Source organism: Lissotriton vulgaris, chromosome 2_2 (genome assembly GCF_964263255.1).
Source record: "Lissotriton vulgaris chromosome 2_2, aLisVul1.2, whole genome shotgun sequence".
NCBI classification, from domain to species: Eukaryota; Metazoa; Chordata; class Amphibia; order Caudata; family Salamandridae; genus Lissotriton; species Lissotriton vulgaris.
Genome location: NC_141688.1, coordinates 273,417,524 through 273,429,540, shown reverse-complemented (window position 1 = coordinate 273,429,540; position 12,017 = coordinate 273,417,524). Strand labels below are relative to the sequence as shown.

The 12,017-nt window shown below is 44.0% G+C and overlaps 1 protein-coding gene across 2 annotated transcripts in view; it reads right to left on the bottom strand.

Moving 5' to 3' along the window:
• The window catches only part of IFTAP (intraflagellar transport associated protein), a 250,190-nt gene that overhangs the window by 98,655 nt on the left and 139,518 nt on the right, over window positions 1–12,017 (bottom strand). For both annotated transcript variants that reach the window (XM_086959605.1, XM_086959606.1), the window contains one exon: window positions 6,108–6,168. In XM_086959605.1, coding sequence (XP_086815731.1) covers window positions 6,108–6,168 — 61 coding nt within the window. The remainder of the gene's footprint in view (window positions 1–6,107; window positions 6,169–12,017) is intronic.

Below are 12,017 nucleotides of genomic sequence, written 5' to 3'. Positions count from 1 at the left end.
TTTTGGGCTCCTACATCTGGCCCAAGGTGTGATCATCATCAGGTAACAAATCACAATGAGAGCTCACCATCAGCCCACAGCAGATCACGTTTGATCAGTAATCTACACGCTGTCACAAACAGACAACAAATCATTGTGGATCATCAGCAAATACCAATGAATGATGATTATCATGATCCTTTTAAATGGTGGCACAAGCAGACAACAAATCATTGTGTATAATCAGCATCAACAAATACCAATATGTGAAAATGAAAATCGACAAATCCAAATATTTGATCCTGAACAACAATGATTTTACATTGTATAATCATTTCCAGCAGACAACAAAGTACAATGAGTGATCAGGAGGCAAGAAATCAATAAATCAATGTCTGATAATTTTCAAGGCAACAAATCATAATCAATTAAATCTTGCTTCCCTGCATTACTGAACCCATTTTAGGACTAGCTCTACAAAATCTCAAACCTGCATACTTGTATTCCAGTGCTGATCAGAATAGTGCACTGCATTAGCCATAGACCTGTCTCCAGAGTAAGACCCACAACAAAACACAGAAGTGGAGCGAGTGGACGGTGCAGGTGTATGTGTCTATGTAGGTATTTGCCGGACATCTGCATCTTGGTGTCACACTGGATCACCAAGAACAATGCCAAATAGGTAAATGGGATTTGCAGTGAGAGAGAACTGATTTGTCAGCTTTTCTTTTCGAACCATGTATTGAGGAAGGGCCTACAGTTGAGAACTGGACGCCACAGTCACAGATTTTGGTTTCCCTCAGGCTTACGAGTGGGGAAGCTATTTGCAATGAAGCTTCCCTTACCGAAGTTGAATACTACATTTAGTGGTTAACCTGTCTTTTTATAGCATTCGAAGACTATTTTATGCCAATTTTAGTATTCAATAGTGTTCTTTTTGAGAAAGCTAGTGCATGAAGACTACTGATATGTGAGTGGTACTTCTAGAATACTAACAGAATACTAAGCACATATTTATTTGTCATCGCATAGTCTTCATTTACAATGCAGAACATTTAGTGAATGCAAACACTTTACCCAGACTACTATTAACATTCCATTCAAGCTGCATGCTGAATGGTAGATCGTTGCCTTATTTATTGTACAATTTGTATGCCTTATTTATTAAACTATTGTGGGGTTTGTGTAGTCCCGGGTCAAACAGGATGACTTTAGAAGCCATCCCGGAGTCTTTGGATGATCATCAGGAGGACATTAGAAGTCATTTTCACGTCATCGGACATCATCGAGCTCTTAAAGTCATCAGCAGAGTTTAGAAACTAGAGCACGATGATTTTAGGATGACTTGTAAATGATTATCTGATGATTTCACAACTGCTGGGATTTAGGATCTGAAATACAGTTACTGCCACTCACTCAGTGTAATCCAGAAAGAGTCCTGAATGCTGCATTTTGTATCGGCATAGAAAACACAGGCTCTTTCCAAGCTCATGATTGCCAGGGTATAATTTGGAGGAGAATGGCAAGGGACTTATGCCAAAGATTGTGTAAGTTCACAATGTAGGTGTTTTAAGTTCCGTCTGACCCCTTCTATAATACCACTACCTTAAAAGGGCAGTGATAGGTGGTAAATAAGGTGACAGACGTCAATGCCAGCACCACGATTGGTAACAATACACGCAATGGCCAACCTTCTGCAATGTTATTTTTTCTCCTGATCAGGCCACGCCATTAAGACGAAAAATGCCACAGCAACAGCAGCAGGCAACCTTAAACCCAAAGGAAGACCTTAGCCTTTAGGTGAGCATGTTACTGATGATTTCTTGCTTAAAATGTTCACTATAGCAGGAAGAAGCTTACAAAAGATGCATGATGTGGTCCAATGGCGTGGTCCCATCACAGATGTGGGCAAACCAGGTAATTCATAGCACCAGTCAAGCTGGCGACGAGTCAAGGATCTGCCTTGGCTCCAAGAACCTGAGCATGAGCTGAGCCACCAAGCTAATAGTATGTATATTGTGTAACAAATATTAGGTAGAATTATGATAAAAGCTTTCAAATTCAAAAAAGTGTATTTCTTTAAATTTTAAATTTGATTAGATCTCTGTACAGTATGGTATTTATTAGAAACAATAATTCCTAAGCAAGAACACAAACAATCATGATTCCCCCCTTCCCACTAACTATACCATTAGTAAACTAAGTGCAAGTTAATAATCCTATGTCTCCTATATATGGCTTGTACAGTTATTATAGATGGAGCAGCATTATAGTCTATTAGACCATATCCAGTGCACATCCCAAAATGACGTATTTCAAGTTGCTCTCAAATGTGATCATTGAGAACAAAAGGGGCACAAGGACGTAAAACAATTGCCAAGGCTCACACAACCAGGATACAGAGACAAGCCTAGAAAGGTATCGGGTTTTCAGGCAACACAGTGTTAGTGTGATGCCGACTGTGCCTTGTGTCGGTACCGCATGCATTCCCTCGACACAAGCTTATAATCGAGCAGGAATGATCCTTCCAGAGCCGCTAGGACTCAAAGGTCGCTAGTCAGTGTGGTTTTTGTTGTTGTAGTTTTATAAATGTGAACTCGACACGAAGTTAGAACGCTTTACATGAGCTCCAGTTACATTACATAAGGATGCATTTGGATCTGAAATCCAAGACCCGCACTGTAGGGAATCACATAACTTACAGATCGAAAGTAGCACAGTTCATCTGACAGAATTCAGTACCCTTAGATAAAGTGCTAATGTGCACATGGTGCGTCGAAGTGCTAACCTTGGCGCTGAAGAGCTTCTCTTGTCGGTGAAGTGCTCAGCTTGACGTTAAAGTGCTCAGCTTGACGTTAAAGTGCTCAGCTTGACGTTAAAGTGCTCAGCTTGACGTTAAAGTGCTCAGCTTGGCGTTACAGTGCTCCGCTTGGCGTTACAGTGCTCAGCTTGGCGTGACAGTGCTCAGCTTGGCGTTAAAGCGCTGAATACATTCCCAGTCACACTTCTTTTACTTCATGACACTCTCTAGCTGAGATACTATGAGTCGGTTTTACAGTAACCTGTCTATATACTAGGGGTGGGCGTAGTTCGCGAAGTAGCGCTTCGCAAAGCTACGCGAAGTGCACTTCGCACTACGCGAACTTCAAGTAGCACTACGCGAGCTGCGTAGTAGCATGTTCGCACTGTGCAAGATGCGTTTTCAATGATTGCACAGTGCGAACAAGCATCCGGTACTGTGCAATCATTGAAAACGGCATCTTGCAAAGTGCGAGCTGTAGTTTTCTACTGCTCGAGTAGATTATTACTGAAGCTGCAGCTTTCTCAACGCGAACTGGTAGTTTCTCTTCCCGAGCATACGCAGCCACTCACAATGAGAAACCTTACCTCCCCACGTTAAGAATCTCGCCGGGATGGCATTTTGCTTGCTCGCGGTCGCAAACATGACATTCAGGACCGCGAACAAGCAAAAAATTAGCGCTGCACTACGCTACGCTGCACTACGCGTGTTCGCACTGTGCTACGTGCAGTTCGCGTAGTGCGAAGTTACGCAAACTTCGCAAACTCCGCGAGCGTAGCGTAGTGCTTCGCCCAGGCCTACTATATACTACAACCACCTACATACTGAGCGTACTACTGTGAAATCCTCCCAGCTCAGGTTAACTCACACCTTAAACCCATTAGGGGCGGCCTTAGGCATGTGCAAGCTGTGCACCTGCACAGGGCCACCAATCCCCAGGGGCCACCACGCCAATATATATCCTTAATATAGTAATCCTCTGAGGATGGATACATATTTGCGTGGCAGCCCCTGGCAGGGATTTGTTGGCCTCTAGCTATGTTCCACTTCCAAACAACCTGACCCCCTCCCTCTTCACTGGCTTCCGCGCTCCACCCTGCCTGGACCCCCTCTTCCGGGGCCCCCTACCTACGCTCCCTGCCCAGGGCCACCATGAGCATAGTGCCTAATGCCACCCATACACAGCTAACACACAGGTTCTCACGTACAACCGGCCCTCTTAACATACATCAGTTAAAGGTACACACAGTTCGGACCAGAACTTAAATGGTCTTTTCTGCAAGCAACACTGCAGCGGGCAGCTACCTAAAATTTATTAGACAAGTACTAAAATCTAAACACAGTTTTGCTAAAAATACAAAAGGTATTCACTACATATTACCAGCTACATACCAGTTTTGTCTAAAATCAGATAATAGTTATGGAGCAGATTTCATAGGGCAGCAGGTGAACCACGTCACCTGTTACCGGACGAGCTGAGAAAATTGTGCAGATCTAGAAACTCAGCTGTGCCTCTTTTACTGAACACATACAAATCTATTTGTATTTGCCGATTTTCATGCAAAGTTATGATTATTATAATTACATTGTAACAGATTACCGGTGGAAATATATCACACGGTCCTCAGAAATCTATAGTCTGCATTTCTTAAAACCAGGAGCAGAATGTCCTGCGACTCTCAAGCAAATTTGGGACAGATGCACAAAGAGTGTCATTTCAAGGTTCATTGACTCATGGTTCGGTTTTTCACGGAGTTGCTGCTTTTAAAGAGTTCACCAGCATTGCAAACGCACCGAATACTATTTAAAGTCTTGCAGTTTTATGCGTGTGCCTTATCCACAATGGGAAATGGCCTGGGAAATTGCACTTTTTTAGGCATTATAATCAAGTGTGCTTATGGTGCCTTAAATCATTGAGTACCATCACGATTATATACAAAGTTACAACTGTGTGCGTTTTTCTAACATTTTCAAAAGCGCTTCAGGAGCTAGCTCCTCCCCCCATCTCAAAGTTGCACTGGCCACTGTGCTTTCTGAAAATGAAATAGCCATGGCCACAGCATCAGACATATGTCAAGCGCTGAGACCAATACAGGTGGGCTTCAATCAATCATTAGATTATAAAGCGCACCGCTACTCGGAGGGTGTCAAGGCGCTAACTAGGTCTGCAGGCAAATCATACACATACAGGTTATCTAAATGTATTTTCAAACAGCCAAGGCTTCAAGTGGCGTTAGGAGGAACATTCATCCTCTATTGAGCAGAGCAGCAGAGGAAGAAAGGTCCAGGTGGTCGCTGCGAGGAATGGACGGATCGCCAAATGTGTTCCTCTTAGTCCTCGGGACCACTCCCACCAGTGCACCAGAAGAGCGCAGAGGTTGGTTCGGCTGATAAGGCTTAATCCTTTCCATAAGGTACCGAGGCCCAGAGTGGCAGAAGGCTCTATGAGTCGGTACAATATGTTTAAACCTAATTTTATCTTTGATGGGAAGCTAGTGTAGCTCCTGAAGATACTGCTGCACGTGGCTTCTTTTAGGTTTTTTCAAAAGAAGCCGAGCTGCCGCGTTCTGGACGACCTGCAGTCTTTTCACTTGGCGTGCTGGTAGGCCCCAATAAAGAGCCATCCTCATAGTCAAGTCGAGACGTGACAAGAGCATGAACTATCATTTGCTGATAATGCCCGGCAGAAGATAGAGGAATTTCTTCAAGGATCTCAGAGGTTATTACACATGCCTACAATAGCACTAACCTGAGTGTGCAAAGAGATGTTATAAACCCTAATCCAGCATTTCACGGCTCCCAATCCCCACACCTCCAAATTGATCCCCAGCACTTCAGGGATTCAAATATGAGAAATGCAAGCTATGGAAACAATATTTCTGCTAACTTTATGAGTAATTGAAACAATGCTAAAACTTCATCGGGTTGTTCAATTGGAGTCAAAGGCAGCAGCTGCCATTTTAAAACGCACGAGGTTTCATTCAGAAACACTCTTGCGTCAGCCATCTTAGTATTTGAACAGGCTATTAGAGAAACACGTTAATCTCTACATATTGTACAATAACCACTAAATTACTAAACCAACCATTCATTTTTATAACAGAGGTGGTAGTTACGTAGCCTGGGTGGACAGAAAAGCTAAAATCCAAGAATTTGTGGTAACACTGTCAATAAGTTGTAAATCGAAACAATTGATACTGGCCAGTCAAACCCAAGAGAGGAGAGCATTTTGCATTTGGAATACATTGAATTCATAGTCCTTTATTTTGTTACATTTGGTAAAATTTCTATATGAAATAGTAAAATAAATTAAGTACATTATCATTACCCATCATCTGGAGCATCTCCTCATCGGCTTCACCCGAGTCAGCAGCAAAAAAGTTGTTCACCTTAAAAGAGGGTTAAAAAGAAGAAAGGTGCTTGTTACGATCTACTGTAATTGGGACACAGAAAAATCATGCATGGCCTCTTATTTCCGGTGGCGCTGTAATGGGGCTGGTAACACCCTTTACCAGCCCCTTCGGGATTCTGAGATCCAAAGGAACACTGCAGACCTTTTTACTTTAACCTGAATATTTATCTCCATTTGAAGGTATAGGGGAAAATGAGCAATAACCAGAATCAGACCTGGAATGACCGGCTCGAATGGGTAGATAGGATTGTAGACTGCTTAGGGGATATTTCTCCCAAAAGGAAAACGTTCTTGCTTTATAAATCCTGATTGATTGACATCAGACACTGAGAAAAGGGATGCAGGGATCCCCAGTCCTGGAAGTTTTCATTTTGGGAGAAATATCCCCTAAGCAGTCGAGCTATCCAGGACAATTGAGTCGGCTGCTATGGGCTCCTTCAACATACGCTCCTTACGGTCATCGGCACTGCACTAAAAACAAGGCACGCCCTTAATCTCTGAACACAAAGAACCGAACACTGATATTTATATATATATATATTTTGAAATGTTTAATAGAGCGCGAACTTGACCCATTGGGGTATCCGAGCGCTTTACAGAGAACAATAGGCATGTACAGAATGGGCATAGCATCATCCAGTTACAGACCGAATGAAAGAGGGCAGGGAGCGGGTTACATAAGGGAGATAGGGCACGCGTTTACAGATTAAATATCCAAGTACTCAAGACGGGATAACATATTTATAGATTGCGATAATCAATGTTTGTGACAGGCCCCGAAGTTTCTGAAGGGGTGAGGTAGATAATCCAAAAGGAGGCAATAGCCCTTAGTTGTGATAAGGAAATACCACAACAATCACACTTCTGTGATACCAGTGGGCCCTTCAATATTCTACAGGTAAATGACTCTGCTGCAAATGTATGGACCCAACATTGACTGTGCAAACGTTGTATGCCTACTCCATATCTCTTGCTGAGAATAGAATTTGGTTGCCCTATGAGACGGTTGCAATTAACACATTCTAAGATATAACTAAATACATGTAACCTATTTTGCTTTCTAAAACAAGAGTTGTTCACATATAGGTCTGTATCTAAGGCTGTGTTATAATTTGAGGCATGCCTTCCGACATGCTGCCTTCCAGTCTGGGTGAATCTGGGAGAAGTGAATTTCTGCAATCCTGGTCATAGACTGCATTTCGTTATATTGGCTCATTTGAGTTAGACTTTCATAAATTCCCTGTACTTGACCAGTCTTGCTGGCCACAAGGCAGAAAGGTCACAGACTTGATGCGAGTTGTCCATGAGCTCCAGCAGAAGGCTCCACACACGTCAAATGGTTTTCCCAATGCATACGCCAAAATGGTAAGTAAGCAGTACTCCATTGTTAGATTTGTGAATTTAATGCCAAATGATATAACACCTGCAGCCGGACTACTTTTAGGACTAAAAGGTCAAATTAATTCAGGCCAGAAAAGAGACTTGCTTGTCATCTTTTTGAGGGGTCCCCACAGATCAAATGAGAGGGTTTTGGATGGATGGAGGAATTACCCTACTCTGCACCAACATAATATACACATATCAGTGGCGTAACAGAGTCCCTGCAGTGTGGGGCAAGCTCTGGGGCGCCCCAAGCACAGTACCCTGGCCTGAGAGCTCTTTAGTGAGTCCGGAGGGGGTCCCTACATGTACTTTGCAGGTGGGTGTGGCCTACAGTTACGTTACGCCACAGACACATATGTAACTCGATTTAATCAGCCCAAAACTAATACAGTGAACGTATAATGTGTTATCACTATTTGACACCTCTCAGTGGCAGCCAACTGGCCAGGTCTGTCCCACTGCACGAAAGGGTGCACTGAGAAGAAGAGGGGCACTACTTTAAGAGGGTACATATGGCTACAGTATGGCCCACATGCATCAAGCCACATCTGTGGCCACATCCAGAGACAGCCTGAGGTCAAACATGCAATAACACCGTGGCTCCCATTAGGATGGAGTATTTCACACTCTACACTTTACACATTAAAATGAAGTACTCTGGGTTCAAGCATTTGTAAGTGGGTTGCAAAAGGCCTTTTACATTAGGACCGCTTAATCCCAACTAAAATAAGGTACTTGGTGCATGTAGCCTGTAACTGGAGAATATGCTGTAGACTCCTCTTAACTAGATGAGTACACACCTGTATTGTCCTACTCTAGTAACTTCAGCCAGAATGTAACATGTGCAGTGAAGCACCTGCTGTTAGAGGCCCAGAAAGGAACAATAATGTGAGGTATCATTAAAGAGAGACATGCTCAGATTTTGGTGTGGTTTTACAATATATATAGTTTATATTAGTTTTCCTGTTGATAAAATCTGTTTAGGAGGCACAAGGCCTGTGTGGAAATGAGGAACAACATGAAGTGCTCACAGCATGACCTTGTCTCGCTTCGTTATGCTCCAAAGACAACTTCTGCGCACAGCCTATGCAGGCACCGACTGGCCTCAATGGGATGGATGTACAAGAGGCTGGTGCACCTCAGAGGTCAGAAGGCTTGGAGCAGAGTCACTCAAACCATAATGGAGCTTAGAGGGAATACGGAAAGGGTCGCCCTCCACTCACAGTCAATAATATCCAATGAGACCCAATCCAACTGGCGAGCAAATCTATCAGTGACATATGGGGGGTCAAATACATCCCACTCCCCACTATTCTCTTATCCACATTATAATGAGATAATGCACTGTGCTCTGCCTTGTTTAAAATATCTGTTCTCCAAGACAACCCAACAGAGCGAAGCTCTCAGAGTGACCCCGATCTTAGTTGTTCACAACAGTCCACACCACACATTGGACCTTACTCTAAATAGAGGAAAAATGTGCGAGAAGCAAGTGACCCCTCACGGAAACACCACCAAGCGGGGTAACTGGTATGCAATTTCCAGACAGGCCCCTGTCTCATCATCGGTGGTCACTCGCTCCTCGAGGAAATAAAGGTGATAGAAAAGAAGACGTGTCCAAAACAAACAACGTATAAAGTGCTACAGTGAAGTGTAGAAAACTCTGCTAGTGACAAACACACACAAACATAATGATAGAGTGCCTAAAACCACACACAACACACCAATCCCTTATCCACTTTTATTCGTAGGGTGGTGATTGCGTGCTATTGAGTATTAAAAAGGCTGGTAGCTAGTCATGCATACCATTACCTACAGTGCCGACATGTTTCACTGCTGTATAACGTAGAGCAGTTTCATCAGGGCTGCACTCAAGTGCTGCCACTTCACTCTTTTTGGACACTCAGTTCTGTAACGTGCTGTCAATGGAGAACAGGTACGTAGTTAAAAACATGTAGACTTAGGATGGCCAGAGGTATACTATGAAGGTATATGCCAAGTGGTAGTGTGAGGAATATTTACCCAGGAGCAGCAAAGCTATGCATACCAGCCACTCCGCTATCAAATTGGGACCCTAGATACTCCAAACGTGAGTGTGCCCCTTGATTTGTAATAAAAATATTATATCTGCAAAATGGGAGAAACAAATACACAGTTGTAGTTTTCCTTGTGCTGTTATGCCACGTAGCACCTCATGTATATTACACCTATACTCGAGACTGAGCAACAAGTGTCATACACGCTTAACGCTGCGATTACACACTACTGACAAGGGTTATTCAACCTAGTGGAGTTACACCACTAGGGTGCTGGTTGTAAATACCATGATGCAGCGCACCCCCCTCAGCGACCCACATGTCAACAATAATGCAGCCAGAGCGAACTGAGAGTTAACAGTCACGATCGTGACCCACTTCAAACTGAGCATGTGAGGCTACGCGGAGCCCGGCGGGTTCAAGCATATAACATTTAGCCCAAGGAGCGAAAATCGAAAGCATACTTCCCTGGCGCTTGGTTCAAAATCCGTCTCACCATGAATAACTGGGAAGACGCCTTTCCTCAGCCGTGTCGGACGCCCACACCAGGAGCACTCAAGAACGCAGCGCCGGTGCAGCCACGCCCATCGCGTCACATCACGTGATCGCGACTCCATGCGTGGCGGCCATCTTAGCCTAGTCAATAGGCTTCAATCACTACAGAGGTGTACACTGACACAGCCCTATCTAGGGGGGTAAGGTGCTATACCACTGCGACGCTGCCCTGGCAAATATACTAGGTATTAAAACTAGGAGGGCAGGGACATAATGCTCCAGAATGTCAGAACTTCACCCCCATATGTAAAAAGTGAAATAGGACACACTGATTACTTCAAATAGTCAATAAGCAAGTGAATGATATGCTGGATATAGACCTGTCCCCATAGACCATATTATATGCAATTCACCCCCCTGAGCATATTGAAAGTAGTGTAATGAGATCCCCAGTAGCTCCAGAGTAACACAGAGTCAGGGAGTGCTGTGCTTGATAGGAAATAACCCTCAAGGGGCATCCAATATGGAGAGACTGGGTCCTGGGCACAGGATGGGCAAATGTGCACGGAACCACTCCTTGATTAGACTGGGAGATCGTGAACCCAAGTTTGACCAGGAGGCATGACCCAAAAGCATAGAGGGGGACCCAGTGTGGTGCAACATAAGACCCAGGTTCACAGTTTAATCCTGTTCCATTCAATGATTTCGTTGAGCCCAACTCTATCAGTTTTCTCATTGTAGATCCAGCGCGATTCTTTAGCCAGCAAGATCTCATCAATGTTCTGTGGGGAGCCTGTGATCTTCTCAAGCACTGTCCACTGAAAGGTGTGTTTTTCAGTAGAGCAGTGCTGAACAAGCTTTGTTGTTAATTTACCTGCTCTTATTGTGCTGAGATGTTCTTGTATGCGCACTTTGATCTTGCTCGAAGTCAGACCTATATACTGCAATCCACACTGGCACGTTAACCTGTATACCACTTGTGTGGAGTTACAGTTACTAAACTGATTTTGGAACCACTCCTTCCCTGATGTGAGACTCACACTTTTGCTTTTCTTAGTGAGTGGACATACAGAGCATGTCCCGCACGGAAAGTGGCCTTTGGGTACAGTGGAATTGTGATTAGTTGGTGCCTGGGGGGCCCTTGAGTGTACCAGTTTATCCTTCAAATTGGTCGCCCTCTTAAATGCAAATCTCGGGGGTGGCATACGGAACTCGCTGTTAGACAGGATGGACCAATGCTTCCGGATGGACTGGCGGATTTTGGTGGCCATAGGGTCAAACGTCATGACCACAGGTATACAGTCGTTCCTCTTCTTGGTAGCCTTTTCTAAAAGAGCACTCCTAGGGGTGTTGAGAGCTCTCTTTTTGGCTTGTTTTACTACCTTCATAGGGTAGTTCCTTTTGGTCAACTTAGATGTCAATACTTCAGATTGTTCCAAGAAGGTGCTGGTGTTAGAACAGTTACGTCTATACCTCAGGAACTGCCCTACAGGCAAGTTGTCCCTCAAAGCTCTTGGGTGAAAGGAATCATATGAGAGCAAGGAATTCCTGCCTGTGGGTTTTTGATGTACACAGGTGTTAATGGTGCCCATACTGTATTCAATATCGAGGTCAAGGTACACTGCTTTGTGTCTGTCATATATCCAAGTGAACTTAAGGTTCTCATCTTGTGCATTCAGCCAGTTAAGGAATTCCAACAAGAGTTCCTCCGTTCCTGACCAGATGCATAGCACGTCATCTATATATCTCTTCCAGAGCCGGATCTGGCTCTGGAAGGGGTTGTTGTTATGATAGATGACGTGCTCCTCGAATTGTCCAACATAGATACAAGCTATGCTGGGTGCCATAGTAGCCCCCATAGAGGTGCCAGACACCTGCAGATAAAGCTGGTCTTTGTAGCAGAAGTAGTTAT